This window comes from Anas acuta, chromosome 25 (genome assembly GCF_963932015.1).
Source record: "Anas acuta chromosome 25, bAnaAcu1.1, whole genome shotgun sequence".
NCBI lineage: Eukaryota > Metazoa > Chordata > Aves > Anseriformes > Anatidae > Anas > Anas acuta.
This window is the reverse complement of record NC_089003.1, coordinates 2,479,725-2,498,390: the sequence shown is the minus strand read 5'-3', so window position 1 is coordinate 2,498,390 and position 18,666 is coordinate 2,479,725. Positions and strand designations below refer to the sequence as shown.

Below are 18,666 nucleotides of genomic sequence, written 5' to 3'. Positions count from 1 at the left end.
GACTCAGGGATACCTGGAATAATGTGAAATGCTGCATCTCCCTCTTGGGGCACATTACACTTTCTCTACTTCATGCTGCTTAAGAAACAGTCTCAAGTCTTAAAGTATTCCGAGACGACCAAAGGACTTCTCTCCGGGGAAATCCAGTCCTTTCTCATTTTCATCCCTCTTTTGAACCTGATGATTTTGTACAGGAGACCAGCCCTTGGGAATAATGCCACAGAGCCCATCCTCTACCACTGTCCTGCTCTCCTTTTTAAAGCGGAGTGCCAGAAGTAAATGTGAAGTTGTGGTATAATTCCTTCCTTTCCATTTTTTTTTCACGAAATCACATGGGAACAGCACCTTCGCCTAGGGGAGGCTTTTCCCTAGCTCATTTGTTATTTGAAATTATCTTTCCTTGTCAGGCCTGCACTGCTCTTTTCTGAAATGCCTCCTGGGGAATCCACACGGGCCTTCCCTCCTCTGCTCCGTGCCCCCGGGCACAGCGCTGCCTGCCGAGGGGCTCCGAGGTCGGCCGAGGACGGCTCGTCGGAGGCATCGCCCGCGGCCGCGCTGAGCACGTTTCCTACTGGAGACTCCAGTCTGGAAGCCAACAAAAGCGGGCTCTGCAAAGCGCCTTCCATTACGCATGTAGATAGCATCGTTAGCAGAGCTCTTCATCCGAAATGGAAATCTCCTTTAATAAAAGGAAGACTGCAGCTGCTGGCGGGTCTTGAGGTATGGGCTGGTGTAAAAGCAAGAGCTGGTTTTAATAAAAATGTCAGATTTTGGAAAGGAAGAAAGTCAGATTTTGGAAAAGAAGAAAGCCACCATGAAGAACATACAAATCCAGTAAAGTCCAGTCAAATCCAGAGGGAAATCGCTCTCCTTTACAAAAGTTGTGCAGATTCTATTTCACCATTGGCTACAGAGACCTGAACAAGGACTGAAGCTCAAAATATAAGCAAGGAACATGGACACCTCTGCTTAGTTCTCAATAATTTAAAAAAAACGAATATCATCTATGCTTTTTTTCTCGTAGAAAAATATTTTTCAATTAAATTGAATTCAATTTAAGCTCAACATCGCAATTCACTAAAAAAAAACTGATGTTGACAGTTCAGCCCCAATGCTGTGTGGGCTGAATGATGTGTGGGCAGCTGCAGGCAGAAGCCCTGGCACAGCCTCCGCTCCCGACCTCGCCACCGATGAGGCATGCCATGGCACCATGGCACAGGCTTCACTCGCTAATTAGGGACGTAACAAAGGATGGACATAGACGGAATCCACACCACATTTAAGGTGCGCTGGATTTGCAGTGTCAAGATAAAATCAAGACTAATGAACCTACCCAAATGGCATAAGCAATATTTCTGAACCAGGCTGCACCTGACGCATCCTTTATGTGAAGTGTCCAGGTGACCTGGACGCCAAAGCCAATGCTGAAAAACAAATGGGGAAAAGGCAGCCAATATTACCATGGCTGTATTAATACTATTAATAAAATGAAAGATCCGGATGACAAAACATTTTAATTATTTCCCTTCTTCCTCAATTCAGCATTGCAAGACTAAAAATTAGCTTTAATATCCTTTTTCTTTTCTTCTCTCTTTTCTAAATTTAACACGCTTCTCCTAGATGGTATTCAAAGAATTTCCATGGTGCTGGTTGGAACTGGGTCAGACCTACACGGGATCAGGCTGCTTCTAAAATTCTCTATGCTACTGTTTTAGAAATCTCATGAAGCATCTTATGTGGCTGTCCTCTCTTGGCAGTGAATATTCGTAGCTGACTGCAACATTTGGTACTCAGGAAATCTCATTTTCTCTTTCATTTTGGATAAATACTTGCATATTTTGTCTATCTTCAAGAGCAGCAGAGCAAATATCCTGGTGTGTCCCCTCTGGAAGGGGGTATTTGGGTGCATGCAAGAGACAGAGAAGCACCAAGCAACCACCAGTACACTCGAGCACAGTGTTATTTTCACGTGCTCTCCAGTCTCAAGGTCCAATGTCAGAGACGCCGGCAGGATCTCACCCAGCTGACCGCCCCCAGTGCACCAGGGGTCCCCAGTGCCGTGCGCTCTGGGATGGGCAGCGCAGCCAAAAACCTTCTCCTGGCCCCAAACCCAGGCACCCCAAGGCAGTTGCACGATGGGCACCCTCACTTTGGGTCGTAAAGGGGTCGGACAGGCTCTGTCGGGCAGGAGGTGGGCACCTTTCCCACAGCTCTCACTTCCCGGGCAGACTTGTCCACGCCAGGGATGGATAATTGCCGTGTTTCAATCCCCGGGCACTCTTGGGTATCGTCGTTTTTTTTTTTGTGTCACTGCTGTTTGGTTGTCATCACAAGTCAAACCTGATGATTCAGGAAGTACCATTTTTGATGTAGTTTTGAAACACGCTTCTGTTAACCAAAGCATCTTTCTGTTGTGGGATTGCTGGAGACAAACGCCTATGGGGAAATATTCCAGGCTGGAAAAAAAAAAAAAAAAAAAAGAGAGAGAAAGAAAACTAGCCAGGTCACAAGGAGGAAGAATAAACAGCCCTTCTCCAGCGCTAACATCCACGGGGAAGGGTATAAATAGGCAGCTGTGGGGACAGAGGGATGGCAGCCTGATCCCGCGGCGATCTGTGCAGCTTGCCTTGGGCTCTGGGCTGGATCCTCGCTGCTCTCAGGATGAGCTGTGCCGTCAGGCAGGTCGTCACTGCCTGCTCCCAAGTCAGGAGCAGCGCCGGCAGCTCGGCGGCTGGGGCTGGCAGAAAGGTCTCCTCCGCCTCCTCGGGCAGACACGCCGCCTGTGACTTCGTGGCTGCAGCCGGCAACTTCTCAGGAGGCAGCTCCAGCGAGGGATTCCTTGGGAAGCCGCTGAGCGCCGGCAGCGCGGCCGGTGGGAACTTCGGAGCTGCGCCGAGGGCTTGTTCCACCATCGGATTTGGCGGCGGGGGCATGTGCGCTCGTGGTGTCGCTGGGGGCTTCGCCAGGGCTGGCGCTGGCTGCGGAGAGGGGATCCTGTTCGCTAACAATGAAAAGGCCACCATGCAGAACCTCAACGACCGCCTGGCCTCCTACCTGGACAAGGTGCGGCTCCTGGAGGGAGAAAACGCGGATCTCGAGTGCAAGATCAGGGAGTGGTACGCCAAAGTAGGGCCCAGCTGCGAGCCGCGCGACTACAGCTGCTTTCATAAGGAAATCGAAGATCTTCAAAACCAGGTAAATCAATGCTTTTCAAGAAAATAATTTTCTGGGGCTTTGCTTTCGCATGCAGATGTCCAATGTGAAGTGGCAGAGGCAGCATCTGTCTCTGGAGGTGCACGTGGAGCCACAGCTTATATGCAGTGTGACAGCTTGGGCGAGCAGCACACTGCTTTTATGGAGAACTGAGGTTTCTGCAGCTGCTCAACCAAGGTGGCATGCAGATTTTCCTGGTGAAATGCCATTTAACAGATTACTAACACCAATATATGAATTGATTCTGGAAGGACTGGGTTGCAGTACCGTGGTAGATGTTTCCTCCAGGGCCTTCTGGAGCCAGCAGAGCCTGCCAGCCCAAATCTCTCTCCTTTGGCTTCCTTTGCAGATCCTGTGTGCAGCTATGGAGACCAACAAAATCCTGCTGAACATTGACAACAACAGGATGACTGCCGACGACTTCAGAGTGAAGTGAGTACAGGCCCTGTGCTGGATGGAGCAGGTTGCACTGCCCGTGGACGGGCAGGCGAGCGATGGTGACACGGAGACCCTAACGCAGTGCTGGGGGCTCACCATTGCTCTGTGAAAGGCACGGATAGCATTGGCAACGCTCATGGCATAGCATGCCTGAAGCGATAGAAGAGCTTGCTCCTCATTTTTTTTCCCCATGAACCCATCTTGAGGACTTGCTGTGCTGTGCTGACGCGCTGGCTTTCCTCTTTGCCTGTGGTTAAGGTACGAGACCGAATGCGGCCTCCGGCAAAACGTGGACGCAGACATCTGCAACCTACGGCCCGTCCTGGACCAGCTGGCCAGCTGCAAGACCGACCTGCAGCTGCAGTGCGAGGCTTTGACCGAGGAGATGTGCTGTCTCAAGACGAACCACGAGGAGGTCAGATCCCTCCCCGCTCTTCCAGAAACACGCGGAAAGAAGCCACGTCCCCGCTGAGCGTGGATGTTGCGCGTCTCCCCTGCAGGAAATGAGCTGCCTGAGGAAACAGGCGACGGGCGATGTGAGCGTGGAGGTCAACGCCTGCCCCGGCCCGGACCTGAGGAAGATCCTGGAGGACCTGAGGTGTCAGTACGAAACGCTGATGGAGCGCAACCGCAAAGAGACCGAGCAGTGGTATGCCTGCAAGGTACTGTACACGTGCCCAGCTCTACCCTACTCTGCCTATCGGGGGGAAAAACGAGAGATTAAGTCACCTCCGCTTAGTGGGGACGTCTGGGTGGCAGCAATCCTGCCAGGGGTGTGCTCTGCTGTTAATTATACTGCCAATTACAGTGCTCACAGCAGAGGAGGCACTGCGTGGTGGGTCACAGAGGAAAGGGGATTTGGAAATGTTTGGGTGGATGCAGCATGAGCAGAAGCAGCGTGGTCGAAGCCCTCCGGCTCGCTGAGATGCTGCGGCGAGGTGAGGGAAGGAGTGCTCTGTGCTGACTTTGCAGGTGGAGGAGGTGAACCTGGAGGTCATCACAAGCAGCCAGGAGATAGAGTCAAGCAACAAACAGGTCACTGAGCTGAGACGCCAGCTGCAGGCCTTGGAGATCAATGTGCAAGCCCAGCTCACCATGGTAAGCGATGCCACCACGATTTGCATCTCAGACTCCCCACCTCCTTTGGAAAGCCGCACGACCAGAGTTGTCCAGCTGGGACACCCTGATCCAGCTTTTTGGTGGGACCTCTCCCATGAAGTCACGGCACCCTGTGACCAAGTGGGCTAAGCCTGCAGCGTACCTGGGTTCCTTTTTCCTGTTTCCATTCTCAGAAAGAAAATCTGGAGTCCTCCTTGGCAGAAACCGAATGCCGCTACAACAAATACCTTGCTGAGCTCCAGAGCCAGATCTCCTGCGTGGAGCAGCGGCTGGCCGAAATACGGGCAGAGATGGAGTGCCAGAACCAGGAGTACAAGACCCTGCTGGACGTCAAGTGCCGCCTGGAGCAGGAGATCCAGACCTACCACTGCCTGCTGGAGGGCGGGCAGCACGACATCATGTACGCAGACTGCAGACAAAGCGGGACGCAGTAAAACCTCCAGGCTTTGACTAGGGGATACAGGAAAACGTGAGATACAAGGGGTAAAAACAACGCTGCGGTGAGCAACCAGTAGTGACCTGTTACCAGACAGGGCTGGGAAGCAAATCACGAGGCACCTGAGGAGTTGGCTTTGCTCAATGTCCTGGGTGCGAGCCGAAGATCACTCTCTCCTCCTGGGGCAGTGCAGGTAGCTGGAGAGCCCACCAAGCCCACCGCTGCCACCCGGCACGGCGTGGCACCTCGCCACCTTCCAGGGAGGTTTTCAGCATGAGCTGGGCAAGGGCTTTTATGAAAACTGCCATTTTAACCGAGCTTTATTGGCTTTGCCACTGCTTGACAGGATTAGGGACTGGCAGTTAAACTAACTGAAACAATAAATTATCTAAACATTTTCAGTTTTGCACAACAATTTTAATTACAGTTTGGGGAAATTTAATTTGTATGCAAAGCAGTTGGCTCTTCCCTGCTTCCCATTGACGGAGATTTTGAAAGAGAGAGGCATGCTGTTAATATCATAAAGAGCAGCAGACACACATAACCAGCCCGAGCACCCACCTGCTCCATTGGTTTGGAAAAAGGTATTTTAATGGTAGTGCCCCGAAGCGGGCTCTCCTAGGCCCTCCAGTCCTAAATTAGTTACATGAAAAATCGGCTCTTGTTCCAAAATGCCAGTTGCAGTGGCTGAAATGAATTGTTAGAGCTCGTCGCAGAGCCTCAGGCAGTCCCGAGTGTCAGGACAGACAGGGGGATGGAAGGTGTGCGAAATGTTGCTCCTAATGACCCTCATGGCTCGAAGGGGAAACGGGACCTCAGCTGTGCCTCTGCCCCCTACGAGGCCACCAGAGGCTGAAGGGACACGGGGACAACTGCCTGGCACGGGGCAGTTCTCCAGGGTGGGACTGACGGGGGCTTTTCTTACCAGAGCTGTCTCCCTTCCACAGAGGGCCAGCGGGAAGAGGAGTCCCTGGAGTCCCACCGGCTGCAAGAAGCGGGGGGCTTAAAGCCAGCCTGTGCCAGCCGTGCCTGTCCTAAGGCTCTGGGGAGAGCAGGCAAGGTGAGGTGTCCTCCAGGAGCCTGGAAGGGTGGCCACGAGAGGCTGCTTTAGCCCAGCCATTTTCTCAGGGAAGAGGAGGAAGAGATGCCCAGGTTTTCTGGGCGGTGAGGAGCTGCAGAGGGTTTCTTTTTTCCTGGAGAAAGGCAGTGCAGGTCAGACAGCAGGATCGCGGGTGTGACCGCTGGTGGCAGAGCTTGGGGATTAATTAGGTACAGCAGAAAGCAGCAGGAAGGGATGCACCCACAGGACATTTATGCAAAGAAAACAGTTTTGTCACTGGGGAGTTACCAGGAGTAGATATGTTTCAATAAAGCACGACATGAAAATGAAGAGCTGCCAGGGGGAGGAAAGTCAGTCATCAGCCTTTCAGCAAGGACGTAAGATCAAGCAAGCTAGGGAGAAGAGGGAAAAGGAATGTCAGTACAAGAGGAAGGGGGAACGTAAAAAAAGGACAAAGGGGTACGTGGAGGAAACCTCGGGACAAGCAGTGCTTCCTCCTCTCTCTTGGCAGGTCACTGCAGACAAGAGAGCTTCCCTGCCAGTCCCACCGCACGCCCCTCTGAGGAGGTCTCTCGAAGAACAAATCCTTTGGAAAAAGCAAGGCAAACGCCACCTGGCAGTTCTCAGTCCTGCGCATGGCACCAGTCGGAAGGGACCCTGCAGAACCGCTGCCGTGCTGCCGCCCCTCTGCCTGCTGCTTCTTCCTGCAACGCTGCTTGGAGCCCGCCACGGACCTCCACCCGTGGGCTAATCTGTCTCGTGGTCGGTCGTCTAACAGCTGCCAAAGCTTGTCTCTAATAAAACTCTGCTACTACTGATACAGCCTTGAACCTGCAAAGCAATTCTACAAGTAATTTATAATACAAGTATTTAAAAAATCCTGTTACTCAGATACTTATATTTATAATGTAGCCTTGGCTTGAAATCCACCCAGATCAGGGCTTCTCTGAAGTGTTTGATCTACTTCCACGAAGCAGTTATTTTAAGGGAAAAGGAAAAAACACTCAGTGTTCCCATTTGCCACGCTGCTCCTGCTGAATTCAGCGGCTGTGGGATGCTGGTGGAGGATAGGGAGCAGCTGGTGCTGCACAAAGGGCTGTTGGCCTCCAGGGGAGGAGGCGTAAGCTAAGACATGAAGTCGAAGGTGATAAGGAAAGAAACATTCAGGGAGGCTGGAGAGAGCACAGAGAAGCAGTTTCAGGGCAGTCCGACTGATGATCTCCTATTGAAAGAGACATCTGAGTGAAAACCAAGTTTTCATTAAGTAGGCGTGTGCTAATATAATATAATGGACTGTAATTCACAACACCTTTGAGGTATTAATGTGAATGTGCAGCAACAGGATAAAATCAAGAACAACAAGCTTTCCCCAATAATCCCGAGTAGTAATTTTGAAAGCAAGGTTCTGCTGGACCTGACACGCCCTTCTGGTAGAGGGAAACACTTCCAAGAGAAAATGCTAAATAAAGAACCCCTAAATGGATTAAACAAGAAAAGGGCAAACAGGAAGAACCAGCTGGCAACATGTGGGAAGATAAAAGGGAGAGACAAATTAATATGTGGGAGAGAAGTTTTTTAAAAGCAAGATACAGTAAACAGCAGGGAAAAAAAAAAAAAAAAAAAAAAAGATGGTGGTGTTTCATTACCACAGAGAAAGGAATTACACATTTGGGAACACAGCTGCATTTTGCTGCTTGTGCAAGCAAAGGCTCAGGATCCAGCCCTCTCCTCCTCTCTTCCCCTAAATGCATCAGAGAGGCTGCGGATGGTGCTTACCCCCTCTGCTCCTCATTAGGCAGCTCTGTTAGCCCTTTTCTCTACCCAAACACCGGCTGGGGTTTGATGACTAACCTTATACACAAATCCAACATGAAGGCTTCCAACAAGAAGACTTCAGGGGAGATGATGAGCCTTAATTATTCTCTTGGCAAAAATTTCAGCAAAGATGGGACTTTTTGTAGCCAGCTTTCTTTCTCGCTCTGCAGAAAGCCTGGTCTGCTGCTGTGACATCTCTCCTGCTCTGCCCTTTCGGCTCTGAGCAGTGCCTTTACGGAGATGGCTCTCCACGGAGGGCCAGTGGTGAAGCAATCGAGGGATGGCCCCAGATGTCCCTTTGGGGACGGCCTCTCCCATCACTGGCCCAGTGAGAAGCAGCTCTTACCCCCGTGGGTTAATTGCTGTAATGAGCTTGTGGACAAGGCTCTGCGCTCAGTGCTGTGGCTCGTTCTGTACCTGCAGCCCCAGCAGCACCAACTGCACTCCTTCAGCATTATTTAACCTGTTTGCAGCACCTCCGAGGTCGCTGCATTAAACGCGATGCAGGAACATAAAGGTGCCTCCCCTGCCCAAAGACTTCATAACCTGCACGATTTCCAACCTGGAACAGCACAAGAAGAGGCAGCAAGGGATGACAAATGAAACACAGAAGATGCAGTACAGCCTGCACAGATGCAGTACGCCAGCACAGCCTGCAAGAGCCCGCTCTTTCCTTACTGTGCAAACCTTGTAAAGCCAGCACGGAGGAGTAGGTCAAGGACAGACAGAGACTTAGGCTGAAGGTGTAAGACCGGGAGAGGAACCTAAGGATAAAAAGAGCAGGGGTGGGTGCCGCAGGGAGATGAGGGAGAGCTGCCTCAGCACTCGGGAGGGCGAGCAGGAGCTATCGGCATCGCCGCCCACGGGGTCGATGAGACGCGCTGTGATCGCCCTGGCAGACACAGCACCTTTTTCTACGGAGAGAACAGACACATGCGAATTACAACATCATCAGAAAAAATCCCCGAGGAGCGAACATACCAGAGGTTTAAGACATGAGCGAAGCGGCAGAAGTAAAACAATTAGATTGGCAAGCTCCTAATGCTGGAAATCAGCCATGAGCTAAGGACTGCGCTGCACACGCAATTATACCTGATTACAGGCACAACATATTTTTAATACTAAGCCGTGTTTTGGTGTAATGTACAAACTATAATTTCTCTATATAAGTCTGTTTTATGAAAGATGCAGACAGGCACCGTCTCACTCACACCCTTGCAACTATCTGTGGAACCTGTATTTTTGTTTCTTGGGTTGTGTAACATTTATAAAGAAGTATTTACATAAGTAAATTACTACTATAAGCAAGCAGGAGATTTCTCAGCCCAATACACTGAATAATTTCATTTAAACTGCCTGTATCACCACATACTGAAGGTGCACTGAAAACAGACATATTAGTACAAGTATTAAATAAAGATAACAAGAAAACTCTTAAGGGGGGGCTCTGGCTGGCCTGTGACCTTGGCCACCTGCCTGTTGTGCCGCTGCACAGTACCTGAGCTCAGGAAGCACCTGAAATACTCCAGTCCTGCCTGCCAGGTTCTGGTTTGACCCCCATGGCTCTGCCAGCAGGGACCACAGGCTAAAACCTTGTTTTAGCCTTGTTTTAGCTGGAAACAGCTTTCCATGCAGCAGTGAAGTTGTTCTAGTCTCATGCAGCCATCAGTATTCCCACCTATCCTAACACAATTTCTCTTCTATTCCTTTGCCATGGAAATCAGCAGTGCTTCCAGAGGTGCAGAGGCTGGGAAGCCTGGTGGCACCATCATGGTCTGTTGGCACTGGAAAGAAATTAAAACTCTCCACAAAGTGAATCAGGAAAGGCTGTGAGCTTCAGGAGGAAGAAATCCGTCTCTCTCCACCTCTATATTCCGCCGAACTTCATCACTAGCAAATGTTCAGAGGTAGTTTGGAGATGTGAACAGTCAGCAAGAAAGGAACTTTCAGTTTCTTTCACAGAGTTATCACCTTCGTCACCGAGGTGCATTTAAGACCTAAGATCACTCTATTACCAAGCTCCCTGTGGCAATTTTTTCGGTTGCCTTACAGGAATTTTGCTAAACCTGGTGGTATAAATCAGTGAGTCACTAGCCAGAAAAAAAGTCGTGGTCTGCATTTGAAGGATGGGAGCATGAGGTCTGGAGCCGGCTCAGTATCACATCAAAGAAGGATTTAATAAGTGATGCCTAATGGCTATTATGCAAATCATTAATGGTAATTACAAGTGACAAGATAAAATCATATTCCAGTGTGGTTGCACAAACATCACTGAAGCAATGCTTATGAAAGCAAAGTTGTCAAATTAGACACGCCCTTCTCGTAGTTGACACAAGGCAACACTATCAGCTTTGATAAGCAAAGCGAGCAGAACGTGGAGGAGACAGGCTGACGATCGGCAAAAAGGCTGGGTGCTGGGACGGCCATGGGGCCAGAGGACCAAACCCCACCACCCATCGCATCCCTTGAAAATGTAACGTTGTCCTGCTGCCCCCCCAGTGCCCATCCCTGTGTCGGTATTTACCCGCATTGCCTCCCCATCTGCTTTCACATCTCTCTTTAATGACCACAGAAGTTACCAGTGTTTGCACGGACACTGTGCTGACAGCACTGCTAATCCTGCTGGTGAACCGAGTCTCATTGTTTCCTTTACTTCCACCTGTACGAAACCATTTGCTTCCTTCCATCACGTCTGGGTTGTAAATCCTTGGGGGACATTTTTATGTCTCGGGCTTGCCCAGTCCTTTTCCACGCAGTGCTCTGCCCCGAGGCTATGCTCCTGGTCTACACGAGCACAAATAACAGCTGCAGGAGGAAAAGGAATTAGTTTAGTGGAGAAAAGAGCCGGTACTGGGGGATGTTTCAGCACAAGATGGTGGCGCACAGCTGGAGAACACAGAGTGCCATGTAGCCAGCAAACACAACAGCACATTTTCACCTGATCCATGGTGAGGTCTCAGCTTGGAGCCTTGTCATGGTCGTAAGGAAGAGCACGGCCCTGCATGGCATGGAGTGAAGCTCACCCATGGCTCTGCAAGCTGCCTGCCTGCCAGCGAACACCACGGCAGCCATCCAGCACATGGAGCAAACATCAAACTGCTTCTAAAATACAGCTTGGTTGGCCACGGACTGGCTCCTGGGTGCATTTGCTGCACCAGCCCCATGTCCATCTCCCAGTGAAACTGGCAGGAGCCCAGTAAAGCTCCAAAGGATGTGTCTGGATCCCCAGCACGAGTCCTTTGGAAGAGCAGTAGGATTGGTTCTAACCTTCACCGGTAAATGTGACCCTGTAGCCTGTGGACCTTTGAGGCAGGACGTGCATAAAAGGCTGAGCAATGATGTGAACCAGTTTGCTTCGTGGCCAAGACCTGTAAGTGATGAAGTGAGGCAGTGCCCTGTGCCCACCTGCGGAGTGATGTCCAGTATCCCCAGTACGTCCCCCTAAACCTTAAGGGAGGGAAAGGCGACCTCAGAGCAGAGCCCTGCTCTTTGCAGACTGCTGTTAGGCAACTTCTGAAAACCTACACAGCAGAAGCGAAGCTCCAAGCAATCCAGACATTATATTAATTTTTCTAGGCTCTCACAGCCACACCCTGTCTTCAATTATATTCCTCAAAATGACTGATGAAAGCCAGATTTACTCCCTATCCTCCTTTTTTGCTCCTATTTTCACTATGGTAAGTCTAGGCTGTGTGGGGAGCACGGGGGATGTGTTTCTAGGGGAAGATGGACTTGTATTTCAGGCACTGCGGTCTTAGAAATGTGAGCTCTGGGAGACTCCAGCTCTGTCCTTGAGCAAGTTATTTCACTGTACCATATGAATAATGAATATTCCAGGATGCTGCCAGCCTTGGGTAGGCGTCTTTTATCATTTTTGATCTAAATAAAGAAGTAAATTAGCTCACTGGAGAGTAGAGAGCCCTAACGTGCTTGTGAAAAGGTGGTCGCATCCTTGTGTGCTCAGGGACCCTCTCCGACCCGCAGGCACAGCACCAGCCACCAGCAAGGGAGCAGTGGCTGAGCACCCAAGCAGCTGCCGAGCACCCTTGTGGGGTTTTCTCTGCCCTTCTCCCCGCCGGTGCTGGCTGCTCGGGCAGGTGTCACACTCACCTCCAAAGGGGACCGATCACAGCCGCTCCTGTAGCCGGGTAGATGGACGTCCTCGAGTCAAAGGCTGCTTGTGAGTAAGAGTGGCCGGGGAATTGCACGCTGTAGGGAACAGAAGCCTGTGTCCCCTGGAGAGCAGAATATCCTCTCATTATGGCAGTCTGCCGCAGAAAGACACTTGCACTGGCTGGGCCAGTTCTCCGAAGGCTCCTCTGGCTATCGCTTGCCCGGTTTGGGAGATTGCTCTGCTGTGAGCAATGGCCAGGCTGTGCCATTACCTGGTACCGCTCCGACAAACTCAGTTAATACATGTGGAAAACTTTTCTCCTTTTTATTTTGTGCTCGATAAAATCTTGGCTAGTAGTTATGGCAATGACCTGCCGGATCTCATCACAGTCCAGCCAGGGAACCGGCTAAATTGCTCATGGATATTCCCTTTCCTTCATCTCTTCCTTTATCTGTGATCACCACAAATTGAGGCAGCATGGAGAACAATTACTTTAACTGAAAAATAACTTCAGAGAGGTACTTTGTTCGTGTCAGCTTGCACCGAGTCTGGGACAAGCAGGAACGTCCCACATTTAGTTGGCTTGTTCTTCGCAGACCATGACAGCAAGTTGTTTTTTGGTGCTTGCACGACCAGAGCAATGTGAGCTACAAATGGGGAACTAAACCCACAGGGACAGAGTGACTTAAGAAACCTCATGGCAAAGCATGTATTAGACCTACTGTCTTTCATTGTGCCAGGTGGCAGACATCTACATCATGATATCCCTTGCCTTTTCACTACTACAGTCGCTATTATTCATGCTTTTCAGAAGTGTGAATTTATATTAACTTCCCATTTTTATTCCACACACTGTACCATAGCATGTGATACAAAAATGTTTATTGGACTAAGAATAAAATAAATACAAATTAATAAAAGATAAAAGGGACTTTGATGTTATAAATACCAATGTTTCTTCTTTGTACATAATCTAGGGCAACTTTTTTTTCTTGACTTCTTGTAAAGTTTGCATCATACAAAAAGCTGATGACTCATAAAACATTATTTTACTTTTTGGAATAAGCTGCTGACATGTAAAGTATCTTCCTTGTGAACTGGGATTTCTAGAGGGAAACTGCCTATGGGCTATTTATTCCTGGCATAAACAGCAAGACTAGCCAGCCCCGTGGGAAGAAGAAACACCCTATAGGTGGCACCCCCTTTGGAAGGTATAAATAGAGATCTGCGGCAACAAACAACCTGCAGTCTGATTCAATATCAAGCTGTGCATCTTGCTTTGGGCTTTGGGTTGGATCTGCAGCTGTCCTCAAAATGAGTTGTAGTATTAAGCAGACAACTGGCTCGCTCAGGGGCAGGACCAGCGGTGGCAGCTGTGTTATTGGTGGCGGTGGTGGTGGTGGAGGAGCACGGATCTCCTCAGTCTCTTCTGGAAGATACACGACTTGTGGGATAGGTGGTAGCCGAGGGTTTTCTGGTAGAAGCTACTGTGGTGGTGTGAATTACGGAGGAGGACTGAGCACTGGCAGCTTGGTTGGTGGAAACTATGGAGGTGGCTTAGGAGCCGCCGTCCTCGGAGGATGTCCGGGCATCGGATTCAGCGGTGGCAGTGCCCGCTTCGGCGGTGGCATTGGAGGTGGCCTTGGTATCGGTCTTGGTGGAGGGGTAGTTGGAGGTGGCTTTGCTGGTGATGGCATTCTTCTTTCTGGTGACGAAAAGGTCACCATGCAGAACCTTAACGACCGCCTGGCTTCTTACCTGGACAAGGTGAGGTGCCTGGAACAAGAAAATGCTGACCTGGAGTGCAGAATCAGGGAGTGGTACGCCAAGCAGGGCCCTTTTTGTGAGCCACGGGACTACAGCTGCTATTATAAAGAGATAGAAGATCTTCAAAACCAGGTAACACCATTTCTCGGCTGCTTTCTCCCTCGTAAGCTTCTCTCATGCTGTTGATTCACAACTTACTGCAGTTATCGAGAGTAACATTTCCTCGTTGTACAATGCTTTTTGTAAACAGACATTAAGACGACTGCCCGTAGAATGCCCTAGAGCTGAAATGTAAAAATCTTGGGTGCTTGGACTGTTTCCATTGCTTTTATTCGTCAGATATATTTGAAAGGGAAAGTGTTAGGTTCACAGAATACAACTTGCTTGGCTCAGTAGTCTGAACTAGATCTGTGCCAACATGTTCAAACAGATGTATGCCAAGAAAACAACTGAACAAGAAATAAATAATGAGTGACGTGAATTTATATTGTGCTGTCACCAGTCTTGCAGATATCCAGCTTAAAATTATTTCTTTTTTTATTATTTAAAGTTTACTCTTTCACAGAGAACTGGATGTATTGGACGTGTAATTAATAACAAGAACAAGGAGAGAATTGCCTGAATGCATTTTGAGTATGCAATTTAAAATTAAAAACATTTCCCTGCAAAGTGTATTTGGCAAAAATTCTAGGATGTCAACGCACAAAGAGGAATAAAGTGAAAAGAATCCAGGAAACAGACAGAATAAGGCAGACTTATAATTAAGTCTCGGAACAAAGCTTTTGTATCTCTTATCCATGAAAGTGAGATTTAGACTTAAAAGGTTGGGTGGATCGTGGCAGGCTCTGGACAACACTAATTATAATTCCCCAGCTGTCTGAACTGTGTGTTTTAGCATTTTAATGCCTCCACGGTACTTCACTCGTCCCTGTGACTGCCACGCTCAGCTGCCTGGTAGCCAGCATCAGAGAAGGGAGAGCTCGGGGTCTGCTCTGGGCACACCTGAGCCTGGGGACACAGGGAAGAGGCTTCAGGACTGAGTACCAAACCCTGCTCTTTTCCAGATTGTCTGCGCAACCATAGACAACAACAAGATCATTCTGAACATCGATAACAGCAGGATGACAGCCGATGACTTCCGAGTGAAGTGAGTACCCCCCCAGCACGCAGCACCCCTGCCTCTGGCACCGTGCCCCCACCTAAAACCTCGTGGCAAGGAGCTCTCGGTCAGGTCCCCCGAGCCCTGTGCCCAGGACAGGCTGGAGGCTACGTGGAAAACTCTCATCCAGTGCCTCTGAGCTGCCTTCACTGGTGGCACTTCCAGGTTGGGGCAATAGCAAGGCTTTGTGAGGAGCTCGGAGGTTTTTAGAAAGCAGCCAGCTGCAGGGATTCGCAGACAGGGATGGGCGCGGGTTCACCTGAGCTGCCATTCTGGCACGCGGTGCCTTGCAGAAGGGAAGTTTTTGTTTTTTCTTGTTGGAGCACGGAAACGCGGTGAGTGACACCTCCACCCCGGTGAGAAAGCTCCAGAGAAAGTGGATTGAGGGCAGGCTTTGACCGAGCAAGCCGGATTTGCTTTCCCTAATGTCCTGGGAGGCTTGCTAGGAAACCACTGCAAGAAAGATGGACGGTCACATCAAAAAAAAAAAAAAAAGAGTGGATGGTGAGGTCAGGCTCTGACTGCTCTGTCTTGTTTCCTTTCTCACTCCCAGGTACGAGACGGAGCTGGCCCTTCGCCAGAGCGTGGAGGCTGACATTAACGGCCTGCGCCAAGTCCTGGATCAGCTCACTCTCTGCAGGTCTGACCTGGAGGCACAGCTGGAGTCGCTGCGGGAGGAGCTCTGCTGCCTGAAGAAGAACCACGAGGAGGTAGGCTCCTGCTCCTCTCGTGCAAAAAGCATTAATTGCTAATTGCAGCCACTGCTGGCTGCGGGTGGGTTTCTCCTCCTCTGCTGCAAGTGATGGATGCAGACGGCGCATGCCACGCAGGAGCTGAGAATGCCCACCAGAGAGGGGCTCTGCGGGGGGCTCTGCTCTTCCCTACAGGGAAACTGGGTTCTTGCAGTTGTTTTCCTTGTTTTTTAAAAAAAATGATTTGATTTTCTGCAGGAAATGAACTGCCTGAGGAAACAATCGACTGGAGATGTGAGCGTGGAGGTCAATGCCTGCCCTGGCCCAGACCTCAGAAAGATCCTGGAGGAGATGAGGTGCCAATATGAAACACTGATCGAACGCAATCGCAAAGAAGTTGAGGACTGGTATGAGTGTAAGGTGAGCAAATTTACTCAGCTTTGACTTTTCCAGGCAATGCTTCCACACTTATTTAACTTAAGCAAAACCAACAGCATTTGGCACTGATTTCGGCTGACCAAGTGCCGCAGGGGATGCTGCCCCTCTGCCACCTACCATCAGGACTCGAGGCAGGAGCTCTTCACGAAGCAGATGAGGAGGGTGAAGGACTGGGCAGTGGCACTATTAGAAAAGGAATTACACGCAGGGTTTACTTCATTAGGATGAGAGACTTCACCCAAACTCTCCCCATTCCGTGTTTTTCGCTAGCTCCTCTGCTCTTTCCTTAATCCTCAGTCTGGCTCACACTGGGACATCCCCTTAATGCCTGTACACTCGCTTGGTGCTTTGCAGATTGAGGAGGTGAATCGGGAGGTTATTACAAGCGGTCAGGAGGTCGAGACGTGCAACAACCAGGTCACCGAACTGAGACGCCAATTGCAAGCCCTGGAAATCGATCTGCAGGCTCAGCTCAGCCAGGTGGGTGGTGTGCTGCTGCACAGCTCAGCTGGTGCACAGTTCTTCTTTGGTGGAAGGCTCTGTGGGTAAACACAGTGTTTCCTATGCTGTATTTCTAACGTGCCACGTTTTAATACAGAGGGACAACCTGGAAGCATCCCTGGCTGAGACAGAGTGTCGCTACAACAACCACCTTGGTGAGCTCCAGAGCCAGATCACGTGCGTGGAGCAGCAGCTGGCTGACCTGCGCACGGAAATGGAGTGCCAGAACCAAGAGTACAAGATCCTGCTGGATGTCAAGTGCCGCCTGGAGCAGGAGATCCATACATACCGCTGCCTGCTGGAGGGCGGCCAGCAGGACCTCATGTGAGTACCCTCTAGACACACCAAGAGGCACAATACCTGTGTCCTGGGTATCTTGAAACAGCCTCAAAGTGAGCTACAGGTGGAGGCTTTCTTCCAGTTCCTTTTCCTTTTTCTTCCAGCTCCTTTCCCTTCCTCACTTATTTGGGGTGATTGGAAGGCAGTGAGGATAATCTGCTTCCCTATCCTGTGCCAGTTCTGCCCATTTTATGCCCAAGAGGAAAACAGATCAAGAGCAGAAGGGCCAACGAGCAACCCATAATTCTGATTTATCTGACAAACCCTTCACTCAATGTCACTTTCTTGTCCCCACAGTCAGCAAGGAGGAATCAGTCAATCGTCAGGGCTAGGAGGAGGAGTTGCAAGAACAGGTGGAATAGGAGGAGGAGGTATCATTAGAACAAGCCACACTTACACTTCGTCTTCCCAGATGCCATCTTGTGCAGCTGCGGAGATACAAGGTAAGAGCTGCAACACGGCAAGATTTCCACAGTCCTCTCCTTCCTCGTGCAACACGGACAGGCAGCAACAAAGGCCTTTCCAGTGAAGTTTACAGGGGGTATTTAATGCAGTTTACAGGGGGTGTTTATTGTTTTATTGCGAAGCTACTGGGAAAGGCAGAGGAGTGGCTGCGAGTGGTTTCAGGAAGCAGGCAGCAGCTGTCAGTCTGCTCAGAAGCATGAGAACTGCAAAAAGTGAGGAGGAAGAGGGAGAGACATAAGGAGAGAGGCAGTGAAGGGAAGCCACAGACAGGCAGAGAACACAGAGAAAGAACCAGCACAAAACCTAGGGCAAAGGGAGAGCAGGAGAAAGGAGTGAAAACCAAAAAAGAAGTAGGAACGATGAGGATTTTGGTAGAAAATTACTAGCACTATTTCAGGGGGAAACTTCCAGCCAAACTGAAAGCAAAATACATGAACGTGGTGGCAGCTGGTCCAGCAGAATGGGTGTGGGCAGGGGCACCGAGCTGGTGGGGCCCCTGGTGCTGGTCCCTCACCCAGGTTATTGGGGGTGCAGGGTCTGCAGCTCCCACCTTGGGCATCCCGGTGTAAAAGGGCAGCCTCAGAGCACATCTGCCCGATGGGCAGGCAGCGACCAGGCCTCTCCTTTCGGTATTTATCCGAAATTCCAGCTGAGGTGGCTTGTGGGATGACCGTGCTGCGTATGTGTGCGGCGTGACAGTGTGGGAAAGAATCTGTTCTTGCTTTAAACAAAGTGATGTTTTCTTTGATCTCCCCAGTGCCTTGCAGAAGGATTTGTGATTAAGCAGAGAAATGAGAGTATACAACAAGAGATCCCTGCAGCAGAGCCGTGGATGAAGAGAGAGAATATTTACTGTATGCCTCTGCTAAGAGCAAGGAACGTGCCCTTCTGTATTACTCAGCGATGCTAAGCAATATGTCAGAGGGATGAGCAGAGCGTTGGGCCACATTCTGCTTTATTTTGCTATTTGCTTTTTCCAGTCTGTATTGCTGCGTGTGCCCAGCCACCATGACTACTACTGGGGTTAACCAGTACTATGATCACTCATGTACCTGCTGGTGAAAAACCTTCTCTAATAAAACTTTGCTTCTGCCTGATGCAATCAAGAAA

At 50.0% G+C, this 18,666-nt stretch overlaps 2 protein-coding genes across 2 annotated transcripts; both read left to right on the top strand.

Moving 5' to 3' along the window:
* The first annotated feature begins 1,872 nt into the window (after positions 1–1,872).
* Positions 1,873–6,288, top strand: LOC137844620 (keratin, type I cytoskeletal 19-like). The gene is made up of 6 exons (XM_068661093.1): positions 1,873–3,195; positions 3,563–3,645; positions 3,910–4,066; positions 4,152–4,313; positions 4,624–4,749; positions 4,944–6,288. Exons 1-6 carry the CDS (start codon positions 2,662–2,664, stop codon positions 5,202–5,204), a joined length of 1,323 nt encoding a protein of 440 aa, XP_068517194.1. The 5' UTR covers positions 1,873–2,661; the 3' UTR covers positions 5,205–6,288.
* Positions 6,289–13,509: 7,221 nt separating this feature from the next.
* LOC137844618 (keratin, type I cytoskeletal 13-like) lies at positions 13,510–18,666 on the top strand. The gene is made up of 8 exons (XM_068661090.1): positions 13,510–14,094; positions 15,027–15,109; positions 15,675–15,831; positions 16,072–16,233; positions 16,606–16,731; positions 16,850–17,076; positions 17,389–17,534; positions 18,314–18,666. Exons 1-8 carry the CDS (start codon positions 13,510–13,512, stop codon positions 18,337–18,339), a joined length of 1,512 nt encoding a protein of 503 aa, XP_068517191.1. The 3' UTR covers positions 18,340–18,666.